The 14,118-nt window shown below is 36.1% G+C and overlaps 1 protein-coding gene, 2 long non-coding RNA genes and 1 pseudogene across 3 annotated transcripts; 2 read left to right on the forward strand and 2 right to left on the reverse strand.

Annotated features, from left to right (window-relative positions):
- The first annotated feature begins 710 nt into the window (after window positions 1-710).
- LOC146937397 (uncharacterized) lies at window positions 711-2,501 on the forward strand (annotated as a pseudogene).
- Window positions 2,502-4,931: 2,430 nt separating this feature from the next.
- LOC146937398 (uncharacterized) lies at window positions 4,932-5,565 on the forward strand. The gene is made up of 2 exons (XM_085749412.1): window positions 4,932-5,492; window positions 5,542-5,565. Exons 1-2 carry the CDS (start codon window positions 4,932-4,934, stop codon window positions 5,563-5,565), a joined length of 585 nt encoding a protein of 194 aa, XP_085605538.1.
- A 68-nt stretch (window positions 5,566-5,633) lies between these two features.
- Window positions 5,634-7,883, reverse strand: LOC146937399 (uncharacterized). Its single transcript, XR_015033274.1, has 2 exons — window positions 7,519-7,883; window positions 5,634-5,818 (listed from the first exon to the last, which is right to left on the reverse strand). It is a non-coding gene; the product is annotated as an uncharacterized LOC146937399 (long non-coding RNA).
- Window positions 7,884-11,606: 3,723 nt separating this feature from the next.
- LOC146937400 (uncharacterized) lies at window positions 11,607-13,745 on the reverse strand. Its single transcript, XR_015033275.1, has 2 exons — window positions 13,492-13,745; window positions 11,607-11,791 (listed from the first exon to the last, which is right to left on the reverse strand). It is a non-coding gene; the product is annotated as an uncharacterized LOC146937400 (long non-coding RNA).
- Between the last annotated feature and the right edge of the window lie 373 nt (window positions 13,746-14,118).

Consider the following 14,118-nt stretch of genomic DNA (forward strand, 5'->3'; position numbering starts at 1 on the left):
CAAAGCAATTGATACACAACAACTTTCATTATCTTAATTGACATTTTCAATATCACTTGCTTTCAAACTTTCATTCAAGTTGTTTGGAAAACTTTGCTTACACTTTAACATTTATTAAAAAGTTTTCTGAGCACTAAGTCCATTTGTTAGAGTGATATTGATAAAGATATACAGCCATACATTTTTTATTCTTCAATTACTTTGTTGTAAAGTTTCTTGCCATTGTTGGTGAGAATTATTGTTTAAGATAGTGGGGTGCTATCTTGTGATTGTTGTAAAAGGTTCTTTGATTCGGGGAGATTCAAAGTCCACCAAAAGTGTTTGGTGTTTGTGTTGTAATCAAGAGAGATGGTTTCTTTCTTGTGTTTATGTTAGAAAGATTGTTAGGGGGTCTTGGGGTGAGATTGCTTGTAACAAAGATTCTAACATAGTGAATTCCTTCGCGGGGTGTGAAGGGAGTGGACTGACCCTAAGGTTTAGAGGGGAACCACTATAAATTCTCTTGTGTCTTTTCTTCTTCCCTCGCTCTTTTGTTTTTCCGCATTTATACCTTCATCATTATTTATCGGAAAAATTATCAAGAACGCTAAACTCTGAAAAATTAACCAATATTCCTAGAAATCTAATTCACCCCCCTCTTAGGTTACAATCTGAACTTACAATTGGCATCAGAGCAAGAGTAAAAATAACTTGCTTCTTTGATCCAGAAAATGGCTTCCGCTAAACCATTTCTAGCAGAAGGTCCTAATTCAAATCGACCACCATGTTTCACCGGAGATCATTATGATTTCTGGAAAATTAGGATGACAACGTATCTAGAAGCCCAAGGTGAAGAAATTTGGGATGCTGTCCAAAATGGTCCATATGTTCCCACTACAACTGTGAATGGTGTGACTAGTATCAAACCACAAACATCATGGGATGATGGTGACCGGAAAAAAATGTTATTTGACAAAAAGGCAAAGAACATTCTTCAATCCTCTCTTGGGATGGATGAGTTTTTCAGAATTTCTAACTGCAAAACGGCCAAAGAAATCTGGGACACTTTGGAAACAACACATGAAGGAACGGTAGAAGTAAAACATTCCAGATTGAATACCCTCTCACAAGAGTACGAGATGTTTAGAATGCAACCAGGAGAAAAGATTCTAGACATGCAGAAGAGATTTTCACATCTTATCAATCATCTTGCAGCCCTTGGAAAAACCTTGTCCAACAATGAAATAAACTTGAAGATTCTCAGGTCACTAACAAGGGAATGGCAACCAAAAGTAACAGCCATATCTGAAAAGAAAAGTCTTTCAAACATGTCGTTGGCAGCACTTTTCGGAAAATTACAAGAGCATGAAATTGAACTTGCAAGACTAGAACAACATGAAGAAGGAGTAAAGAAACATAGGAATATTTCATTGAAGGCAGAATCCAGCGTTCTCCAACAAGATGATAGCACCGATGATGATGAAAACATCATTGTTCTTGTGAAGAAATTAGGAAAATTCCTCCAAAAGGATAAAAACTTTAAATTTGGAAATAAAAGAAAATTTCATAAGAAGAATGATGTTTCTACATCAAGTCAAAGTTTCACATGCTTTGAATGTGATAAAGAGGGACATGTGAAGGCAGACTGTCCAACCGTTGCAAAGAAGAATAGCCTTAAGGGAAAGAAAGAATTCAAGCCAAGAAGGGCCTACATTGCATGGGATGACAATGATATAAGTTCATCTTCAGAATCAGAGGATGACGAATATGCAAATTTAACATTAATGGCGTCACACCACTCTGATGATGAACAAGAGGTAAGTGATTCTGAATTAAATTTTAAACCTTCTTATGAAGAATTACAAAATGCATTTGATGAATTGTTTGAAGAATTCATTAATCTTTCTAAAACTTGTGCAAAGCAAAAGAAACAAAATGTATCTCTAGAAAGAAAAGCTTTTGATGCACAAGAAGAATTAGAAAGGGTTAAAAGTTCTTCATGTAATAAATGTAAAGAAAATGAAACAAAAATTGTTGAACTAAATCAAGTGATAAAAAAATTTGAAAAAGGTCACAATGGTTTGGAAGATGTGCTTAGTAAACAAAGATATTCCAACAACAAATCCGGGCTTGGTTTTTCTAAATTTGATAAACCAAACACCAATAAAACGGTTTTTGTTAAAGCAAGCACAAATCCCAACAACATAGAAACTAAGAAAATGCATGTTGTTAATTCTTTCAAGAATGTGAATCAAAGAATTAATTCTAAAAGAAGAAATTATTCTAACAATTCTTTTAAGAAAAATAATTCAAATGTTAAGAATAATTTCTCTAAAGGAAATAATTTTGGATCACATTATGTTCATAATTTCACATGTTTTTATTGTAACATAAAAGGTCATACTCCAAATACTTGATACATAAGAAACTTTGGTGTTCCTTATGGTGAATTTATTTGGGTAAAGAAAGGTACTAACCCACAAGGACCCAAAGAAAAATGGGTACCTATAAAGTTCTATTAATTGTTTGGCAGGTACTTGAAGACCATATGCTAAAATTTTCATATTTAGATTGGTTTCTTCAAGATACAAGATCACATGATATAGTTCGATTTATGATTATTTATTTATGATCATGGTGAAAGGTACATATTTTTATTGTATTATTCTATAATATGGTTATGATATCTGCTGTATATTCATGAGTATCGATTATTGTAAAGTGCTTTGTTTCCAATGAATTGGTTGCATAGTCATTATCATGCGCACTAAAAAAATATGTTTTAATGCATGTATTGGTGAAAGTTTTATTCTGACTATCATGAATTTTGTTTGGTTTATGATATATGAATTATTCCTTATAAGTGGTGCAAGATCTGCATTCATTGATCTAGGACATAATTAATTTTAAAATGTGGATATTATATGAATAGAAGCATTATCTTCATCGTATAATAGATGTCTTTTTTGGTAGAAATTTATTTATTAGACAATGCTACTATTTACTAACTGCTGTGCATGATGGAAATCATATACATATATATGAATAATTTTAACCTGAAACTTATTTGTAGAAATGAATAAAAATATATGATTTGATTTAAAACTAATCATTTTCCAGTTGAATTTCTGTATGTTTTGGTAAAAAAGTGCATGTTATTTTGTGTGAGAAATTTTTGTATTTAAAATTATGATCTCATATCATATGTGCAAAATAATGTGAATGACCAAATTCTCATTGTGAAGAAGATCAATTATTTTTACATAAAATTTATTATTTCCCTATATTTCGACCCTTTGGATTTTACCCTTTTTCTTCTTTTTGATGATGTCAAAAGGGGGAGAAAGTGTATGTTTGTGTTTTGTGTTTAAATTGTTTCAGGTTATCCAATTGCAAAACAAAGGGGAAGATTTACAAGATAGGGGGAGTTTCATTGTGCAAACATTATCAAAAGGATATGGTTTGTCATCATCAAAAAGGCGGAGATTGTGAAGAAGATTTCCTTCTTAGACTTGGCTGGGTTTTGATGATAACAAATTCACATCACAAAAGAAGAAGAACTATATGGAGGCTCAAGTTGAAGAATGAAGATAATGGGACTTAAGCTTCATAGTTATATTTTTGTAAGTATGGTTCTTATCTTTGACACTATCATTCTTAACATTTAACAGACTTAGAATGCTCAGAAAATAATTACAAATACTTTTTCTAAGTCTCCATATGAAGCAATGCTAAAACTCATGAAAATAAATCACACACTCACAATCATTTTTATTTTAATGAGATTGTGCCTTAAAAGTTTTTTTGCATGAAAATGTGCATGAAAATGTTTTTGATTAGGAAAATTATAATGATGCTGATTTAGCCCTTAATAGCATTCTTGAAATAAAGCCTCACGCTAGTTCTTTTGAAAATGCATAATTGGATTTGGCTTTGTCGAAATTGATTTTACTCACAATGGCTTTGTTTCAACGGTCCTTTTTTTTTTCAAATGTCAATTTTGCTTTGGTGGCCGTTGGAATTAAATCAGCATGATATTGTCAACGTTGCATTGCATTCATGAAAGAAAAATGTTGCCAATTTCATATTTGTGACAACGGTTACTTTTTGTTAACGCACACAGCACATCATTTTCTTTCACTAAAATACGGTACCTTTTCAAATATGTTTTGGTAACCCTTTTTTAATAAATAGCATTGTTTCATAAACATCTTTTTAGTCTCTATAAATTCAATTGAGAATCAAAGCAATTGATACACAACAACTTTCATTATCTCAATTGACATTTTCAATATCACTTGCTTTCAAACTTTCATTCAAGTTGTTTGGAAAACTTTGCTTACACTTTAACATTTATTAAAAAGTTTTCTGAGCACTAAGTCCATTTGTTAGAGTGATATTGATAAAGATATACAGCCATACATTTTTTATTCTTCAATTACTTTGTTGTAAAGTTTCTTGCCATTGTTGGTGAGAATTATTGTTTAAGATAGTGGGGTGCTATCTTGTGATTGTTGTAAAAGGTTCTTTGATTCGGGGAGATTCAAAGTCCACCAAAAGTGTTTGGTGTTTGTGTTGTAATCAAGAGAGAGGGTTTCTTTCTTGTGTTTATGTTAGAAAGATTGTTAGGGGGTCTTGGGGTGAGATTGCTTGTAACAAAGATTCTAACATAGTGAATTCCTTCGCGGGGTGTGAAGGGAGTGGACTGACCCTAAGGTTTAGAGGGGAACCACTATAAATTCTCTTGTGTCTTTTCTTCTTCCCTCGCTCTTTTGTTTTTCCGCATTTATACCTTCATCATTATTTATCGGAAAAATTATCAAGAACGCTAAACTCTGAAAAATTAACCAATATTCCTAGAAATCTAATTCACCCCCCTCTTAGGTTACAATCTGAACTTACAATTGGCATCAGAGCAAGAGTAAAGATAACTTGCTTCTTTGATCCAGAAAATGGCTTCCGCTAAACCATTTCTAGCAGAAGGTCCTAATTCAAATCGACCACCATGTTTCACCGGAGATCATTATGATTTCTGGAAAATTAGGATGACAACGTATCTAGAAGCCCAAGGTGAAGAAATTTGGGATGCTGTCCAAAATGGTCCTTATGTTCCCACTACAACTGTGAATGGTGTGACTAGTATCAAACCACAAACATCATGGGATGATGGTGACCGGAAAAAAATGTTATTTGACAAAAAGGCAAAGAACATTCTTCAATCCTCTCTTGGGATGGATGAGTTTTTCAGAATTTCTAACTGCAAAACGGCCAAAGAAATATGGGACACTTTGGAAACAACACATGAAGGAACGGAAGAAGTAAAACGTTCCAGATTGAATACCCTCTCACAAGAGTACGAGATGTTTAGAATGCAACCAGGAGAAAAGATTCTAGACATGCAGAAGAGATTTTCACATCTTATCAATCATCTTGCAGCCCTTGGAAAAACCTTGTCCAACAATGAAATAAACTTGAAGATTCTCAGGTCACTAACAAGGGAATGGCAACCAAAAGTAACAGCCATATCTGAAAAGAAAAGTCTTTCAAACATGTCGTTGGCAGCACTTTTCGGAAAATTACATGTAACACCCATACCAGACGTATCTAGAAAGTCTGGCACGTGCGTTAATATTAGTACTGGATACATTAAAATATACAACAATTAAAACTTCGAATGAATAATATTTACATCAAGTTCCGTTCGTATAAATAATAATACAATACAACTCATCCATACGTAAAAATACATCCTTGAAGTCCATAACATCCTGCAGCTTCACGAACGAACCCTTGAAGTAGTATCCATCCGGCTCCGAACATGCATAAACATCCTGCTTATCTGAAACAAATAAGGATTGGGATGAGACATAATGTCTCAGTGAGTTCCCCTAAATCCTAGGCTATAGGCAACCTCGAGGGGAAACCTACGGTCACCACGTGTCTACATTACAACCTGACGGTTGATTATACGTGTGTGGGGACTTGCATACTTAGACGGTAATGCATACTAGAGCCGTCATAGTTTTATCTTAACTTGTTATAGGCTTCACTTCCTATACGTGTCATGGCGGTTGAGGGGGAGTCTAGGACCGCATTGCCAAGAATACGCTCTACGTATCGAGGCCCTAACATAACATAATCATGGCACGATTCTAAACCGGATGGTCAGGGGAACCTAAGATCGTCATCGGTATCATGATCTTTACTTAATCTATACATAACTTGCTCTTGTCTTAGCATCTGATGCTCTTAACTTGATCACATATGTAATCATTCTTGCATAAACATAACATAATCATATCGTACATAAACGTATCTAAGTTCATTCATTAAGTTAGCGTTGAACAAACAATTATTATCTGAGTTCATTTTACAGAAAGTCCCGGGTGGAGTAACCCCGAGTACAATCCCATACATGACCGATGTACGTACATCGGACTCCCTCGGTGTCGTGCGGGTCCCTTGCGGCTTAAACCGTTCCCCTTAGGTCGAGAACCTCCCGTATCCCCCTGGCGTGGATAACAAGAGACACGAGCACCTACGTCTTGTTTACTCAGTGACATGCGGGTCCCTTACGGCTTAAATCGTTCTCATTATGAGAACCCCTTGTATCCCCCTGATGTGGATAGCAAGAGACATGTCACCTACACATATTAATCATGGTCTTGTCGTGCATATAAGTTAAACATAATCATACATACATGTTTACCTCGGAACCTTGATCGATCCGATTATCGGTAACCTATACTTATTCATACTTAACATGGTGGAGCGAAATAACTTATCAATCCACAACTTATGTACTAGCTAAGTTATTCTAGCTCATGTGCGAAGAGATTACACTTCGCGTCTTAACCTACATAAGGTTCGTGCTTAACTTCTAGTTCTCGACAAGCTATGTCGAGGCTCTACGTTCATTCCCTTTCTTAGTTCATCACTACCCGGACATATTGCATATCATAACATCTCATGTGCTATTCGTCATTGAAATTCTTGATGTTGTTCATGCATTTATTTACCAATATCCTTAGGTGTATTGTGCAATGATAACTTGACTTTGAGGGGTTTTTAAAGTTATAAGAGACTGCAGGGAAAAGCTTGGTCAAAACCACTACATTTCATGAATTTTCTTGTAAAAAGTGCTGTGCTGTCAAATCTCGCTTGAGCGAGATTCATCTCGCTTGAGCGAGATTGCAAGCGAGATTTCTTGCTTGAGCGAGATTCCAAGCGAGATTTTAATTTAGTTCTGCCAAAATCTCGCTTGAGCGAGATTCATCTCGCTTAAGCGAGGTTCTTCAGTACCAGACCTGCAGAATTCGTAATTTTGACCTCTAAACCTCAAAATTGAGTTTCCAATGCACACAAGACACCCAGAATACATAGAAAACAGCTTAGAACATTTACATGACAACAACAACATAATTTCAATGATTAATGGCAAAAGGGGTACTAAAACCCTAACTTACATACTAATACAAATCATGTTTTCTCACAAGAATTGCACAACCCAAAGGTAGGAGAAACTATCTAAGAACTCACCTAACAAGATTCTTGAAGCATCATCATGTCCCAAGCTCAAACAATCCAAAACTCTAGCCCTTGATTCACTTGCTTCCTTTATTCAACCCATCTCAAACTTGCTGTTTTCATGCAATCCAAAGCATCATGATCTTGCTAGCTTATCTCTAATCCAACCCAAGCTTCCTTCAACCAAAACCCTAATCTCATGATTTCTTCCCTTATGAGGATAGAGTGGAAGAACAAGCTCAAATAGAGCTTCTATTTGTTCCTTGATCTTGTAAGTACCATAACATAAGCTTGATCATGAAGAGGAAGAAGTTTTGGAATGGATTGGTGAAGAAAAGAGAGGAAGAGAGCGTGAGAATGGAGAGAGGAGGGAGAGAAAATTGTTTTCCCAAACTTAGAGAGATAAAAGGATAGAAATTGTGAGATATTTTGGTGCCTTTCCAAATACATATCCTTTTCCCGCGCAATTACCAAATTGCCCTTGCCTCAAACATGCTACATCCGTCTCTGATACTTAACTCGTATTAAGCTGACATAGCATAATAAATATTTCCATTAACTTACTTTCCATGAACCTAAGTCCTCTGATACATTTAACAGATAAAGTTCCTTAAGCTGATGAGCGGGATGTTACATTCTACCCCCCTTAAAGAAATTTCGTCCTCGAAATTTTAGAGATCGACTACCAATCATCATGACAGAAACTTACCATCTTTGGTCTGAGCCATACATACTCTATTCAGACTTACTCATAGAGTTCGTCGTATTATGTCCTCATCTTGTTTCTTAACCCATATGCAACTGAACATAACCTTCTTGATTTTAATATTACCCAAACTTAGAGTTTTCTTATCATATCATGATTCAGAACTTACCTTGCTACACACAGACTTATTGTCTCGGACTCGTATCTTACCCACTTAACATAAACCATTCATATAGGTATCTTTTTATAAACATGAACACTCAGGATTTGCCTTTTAACTGGGATCATACGGAAACCAGGTTTGCCCTGCAGTGCTTACTTGTAACTTTAAAACATATTTCATACATACATCTTATCATGAATACATAATCTTACTATACCTTGAGGCACATGGTTCTTACTTGTATTACTCATGTAAATGATTCCATGAATCTCTTATCTCTTTTCAGAGCCTTAGGAAATCTTCTGATTTCATCACAATTCCATTGCATCTTATCACACCCGAATTAATGGGTAACTCATATAGCTTGACATGAAAAAGTGAAATCAACTCACCACTTCATCTGACAATCCATTAACCAATATTATGGTTCACATACTCGTGAAACTTACTAGTAATTCCACTTGCACTTACATCGTACACTCTTAACACAATTCCGTGTATCCCACATGATATTGGCTTCATACGAACATTGTCGTTTCATAACATGTACATACTTTCAAGTGCCATCTCTTGCTAAATGATAACGATACGTGTTCTAGAATCTTTCTTGAAGAAATTTCCTTAAGCTCTGGTATTCAGGTTCTTGGAACGAATATATATATACATGACTAAAATATTTTATCATTCCCAAAACTGAATTTGTAATAGCACCACAGAACCATCGGACGAGTTTCTATATTTGAAAAAGATTTAACAACTCGCCCTAAACTTGTCCACGACAAGTTGGTCCTGAAGTTGGTACGTCTTAAGTGAGTTCACTTACGACGTATCTCATCAGTTTCGAAAATGTATAATTCCACGAGTTTAAAATAAGCATCGTTCCCAAGTTCCATAATACCAATCTTAACTTTTAAAAGTTCTAAAATCATGACTTAACATGTCTTAACAAGTATCGTTTTCACTCAACAAGTATTGCATACGAGAGTATGATTCTCATTGCACAACTCGAGAGTTGCATCTCCTTTCATGATAACATACTTAACTTCGAAGATAAATTCTTCCCTTATTCAACCGTTATACATACTTGCCATACCGCTTACATATCCGTAAACAATCCTTGAACCTCTTAACATAAACTTATTCCTCTTCTTCGGAACACTAACTTGATTCTCCACATTAACTCATTCGGTTATCGCTTGAGCGTTACTACCTTTTCCGAAACCGGTCACCATTCTTGATGCCTTGATTCTTTACTTGAGTCACGAAATGTAACCTTCTGAACCTTACATACTTCCCATTATCATCTTTCGCGCATCCTGACCAATTCATACAAGGCAATTCTTGTCATTTTCATCTTACTTAAGTGATGGCACATACTTAAAACTTTTACCTTGGCCAATGCTATCTATATAAACATTCATACTTACTTATCGCATCAAGAACTCCTCACTTATCTTATGATGCTTCTGCTAAACTTGCATTACCAACCGAACATTCTTCACTAAAATTCATACATACTAAAATTTCCATGTTTCATAATTAACGATTAGCTTCCATGGCGCTACTCTGATTCCCACCGGTTGGTTTAAACCATTACTCTAATCCGTTAGAGAGACTGAGACTTCATATTCCTAATTACCACTTGAATACTAACATCTTGAACTGTTCTCAAGATCTTCCATGTTGTAACCAACATCACAACCTTACACTTGTCTTGTGAATCCAAAACTCATGATGGTTTATCTTATTCTTATAATACTTGACTCGGGGGTAACCTTACTTTCTTGCTGGTTGCACTTACCATACATATCATATCTGAACTTATTTTCGGGCAAACTCAATTTCCATTAACAACCCATCTAGCACTTGAACATAACTTTCTTGAACATTTAATCTTTGTACCTTCGCATTCTCGCGGACTATATTTTGCTTAATCATACCAATGCTTGCTCATTAATTTTTTTTTTTTTTAAAGAAAACTTCGTAAACTAGCGCACAAGTCATTGACGTTGATAATTTTCTACTTTATAAATATATTGAGTTTTGACCCCGATCGTTGCTCTAAATTCATAGAACGAGTTGATAGCACATACGTGTCATCAATTCTAGATTATAATAAGTCCAGCTCGCTCTACGAGTATCATAGCAAACCGGTTCCTAGAAAATCTCGTGAATTTTCAAAATATCAACTTCAACGACCCATACGCGTAAATATTTCTAAATTATTTACTTTATGTTTCAACATCATATCGAGCCTAGCAAGTATATTAAGCAAAACATAGGTTCGAGCGATACGTCATAATTCCACATAATTGATGAATCTTGTGATTTTCTCATAACTCTGCACCGCTTTAATTCTTACATCATACCTCATGCATAAACATTGGTGACTTTCCTTCTAAATGCAGGAACTTCTATACTCTTGATCTTGGCTTGTTCTTGACACATCAACACATTAACTTCCAAAAATACCTTAAACCGTATCGTTTTCGTTGATGGTTGTCCACGTCCTTTTCCTTAGAAATTATAGGAGGTGATATGCATTCATTACTTGATGTCTTAAAAGATTTTCGTCACGTGAAATTTATTGTGAAGACATCTCCCCAATAGTCATTGCAAACCATAGGATCGAACTAGTAGGTTTCACAAAAAACGGAAAAATTTCGTCCCAGGCTTACTATTGGTGAGCTTCTCCAACAGTATTTTTCAGAAAACATTTGTTGCATAAAACTCTTATTCTCAAGTACAAAATGCACATCATTCATTCCTATCGTCGTAAAATATTCTATAACATATGCATGGCAGCATCAACCTTTTTCGATACAATTCTTGGCACGTCGGAAATCAATGTCTTACCCGACATTGTCGGAACGTCCCTTCTTAACATGCCTTACATTCCCAGAGGATTCACACTTGTACCTGATTAGTTCACCGGCCACCTTTTGGCACGATAAAACTTCTTCATCACATACTTCGTTCCTCCTGGGTCCTATTCAGCTCTCAGGCATCCATTCCAATCATCGAATGTTAAATTGAGTTGATCAGGCTCAACTAACATCAACAACTAGAACATTTACCTGGAACCCAATGGTCCCACTTCCTTTGTTGTAATTTAATGACCCAAGGCACAGTCTGAATCGACCTGCTCTGATACCAATTGTAACACCCATACCAGACGTATCTAGAAAGTCTGGCACGTGCGTTAATATTAGTACTGGATACATTAAAATATACAACAATTAAAACTTCGAATGAATAATATTTACATCAAGTTCCGTTCGTATAAATAATAATACAATACAACTCATCCATACGTAAAAATACATCCTTGAAGTCCATAACATCCTGCAGCTTCACGAACGAACCCTTGAAGTAGTATCCATCCGGCTCCGAACATGCATAAACATCCTGCTTATCTGAAACAAATAAGGATTGGGATGAGACATAATGTCTCAGTGAGTTCCCCTAAATCCTAGGCTATAGGCAACCTCGAGGGGAAACCTACGGTCACCACGTGTCTACATTACAACCTGACGGTTGATTATACGTGTGTGGGGACTTGCATACTTAGACGGTAATGCATACTAGAGCCGTCATAGTTTTATCTTAACTTGTTATAGGCTTCACTTCCTATACGTGTCATGGCGGTTGAAGGGGAGTCTAGGACCGCATTGCCAAGAATACGCTCTACGTATCGAGGCCCTAACATAACATAATCATGGCACGATTCTAAACCGGATGGTCAGGGGAACCTAAGATCGTCATCGGTATCATGATCTTTACTTAATCTATACATAACTTGCTCTTGTCTTAGCATCTGATGCTCTTAACTTGATCACATATGTAATCATTCTTGCATAAACATAACATAATCATATCGTACATAAACGTATCTAAGTTCATTCATTAAGTTAGCGTTGAACAAACAATTATTATCTGAGTTCATTTTACAGAAAGTCCCGGGTGGAGTAACCCCGAGTACAATCCCATACATGACCGATGTACGTACATCGGACTCCCTCGGTGTCGTGCGGGTCCCTTGCGGCTTAAACCGTTCCCCTTAGGTCGAGAACCTCCCGTATCCCCCTGGCGTGGATAACAAGAGACACGAGCACCTACGTCTTGTTTACTCAGTGACATGCGGGTCCCTTACGGCTTAAATCGTTCTCATTATGAGAACCCCTTGTATCCCCCTGATGTGGATAGCAAGAGACATGTCACCTACACATATTAATCATGGTCTTGTCGTGCATATAAGTTAAACATAATCATACATACATGTTTACCTCGGAACCTTGATCGATCCGATTATCGGTAACCTATACTTATTCATACTTAACATGGTGGAGCGAAATAACTTATCAATGCACAACTTATGTACTAGCTAAGTTATTCTAGCTCATGTGCGAAGAGATTACACTTCGCGTCTTAACCTACATAAGGTTCGTGCTTAACTTCTAGTTCTCGACAAGCTATGTCGAGGCTCTACGTTCATTCCCTTTCTTAGTTCATCACTACCCGGACATATTGCATATCATAACATCTCATGTGCTATTCGTCATTGAAATTCTTGATGTTGTTCATGCATTTATTTACCAATATCCTTAGGTGTATTGTGCAATGATAACTTGACTTTGAGGGGTTTTTAAAGTTATAAGAGACTGCAGGGAAAAGCTTGGTCAAAACCACTACATTTCATGAATTTTCTTGTAAAAAGTGCTGTGCTGTCAAATCTCGCTTGAGCGAGATTCATCTCGCTTGAGCGAGATTGCAAGCGAGATTTCTTGCTTGAGCGAGATTCCAAGCGAGATTTTAATTTAGTTCTGCCAAAATCTCGCTTGAGCGAGATTCATCTCGCTTAAGCGAGGTTCTTCAGTACCAGACCTGCAGAATTCGTAATTTTGACCTCTAAACCTCAAAATTGAGTTTCCAATGCACACAAGACACCCAGAATACATAGAAAACAGCTTAGAACATTTACATGACAACAACAACATAATTTCAATGATTAATGGCAAAAGGGGTACTAAAACCCTAACTTACATACTAATACAAATCATGTTTTCTCACAAGAATTGCACAACCCAAAGGTAGGAGAAACTATCTAAGAACTCACCTAACAAGATTCTTGAAGCATCATCATGTCCCAAGCTCAAACAATCCAAAACTCTAGCCCTTGATTCACTTGCTTCCTTTATTCAACCCATCTCAAACTTGCTGTTTTCATGCAATCCAAAGCATCATGATCTTGCTAGCTTATCTCTAATCCAACCCAAGCCTCCTTCAACCAAAACCCTAATCTCATGATTTCTTCCCTTATGAGGATAGAGTGGAAGAACAAGCTCAAATAGAGCTTCTATTTGTTCCTTGATCTTGTAAGTACCATAACATAAGCTTGATCATGAAGAGGAAGAAGTTTTGGAATGGATTGGTGAAGAAAAGAGAGGAAGAGAGCGTGAGAATGGAGAGAGGAGGGAGAGAAAATTGTTTTCCCAAACTTAGAGAGATAAAAGGATAGAAATTGTGAGATATTTTGGTGCCTTTCCAAATACATATCCTTTTCCCGCGCAATTACCAAATTGCCCTTGCCTCAAACATGCTACATCCGTCTCTGATACTTAACTCGTATTAAGCTGACATAGCATAATAAATATTTCCATTAACTTACTTTCCATGAACCTAAGTCCTCTGATACATTTAACAGATAAAGTTCCTTAAGCTGATGAGCGGGATGTTACATTAC

The sequence above is a fragment of the Medicago sativa genome, chromosome 3, assembly GCF_051527215.1.
Source record: "Medicago sativa cultivar Bolivia chromosome 3, Bolivia_mono, whole genome shotgun sequence".
NCBI lineage: Eukaryota > Viridiplantae > Streptophyta > Magnoliopsida > Fabales > Fabaceae > Medicago > Medicago sativa.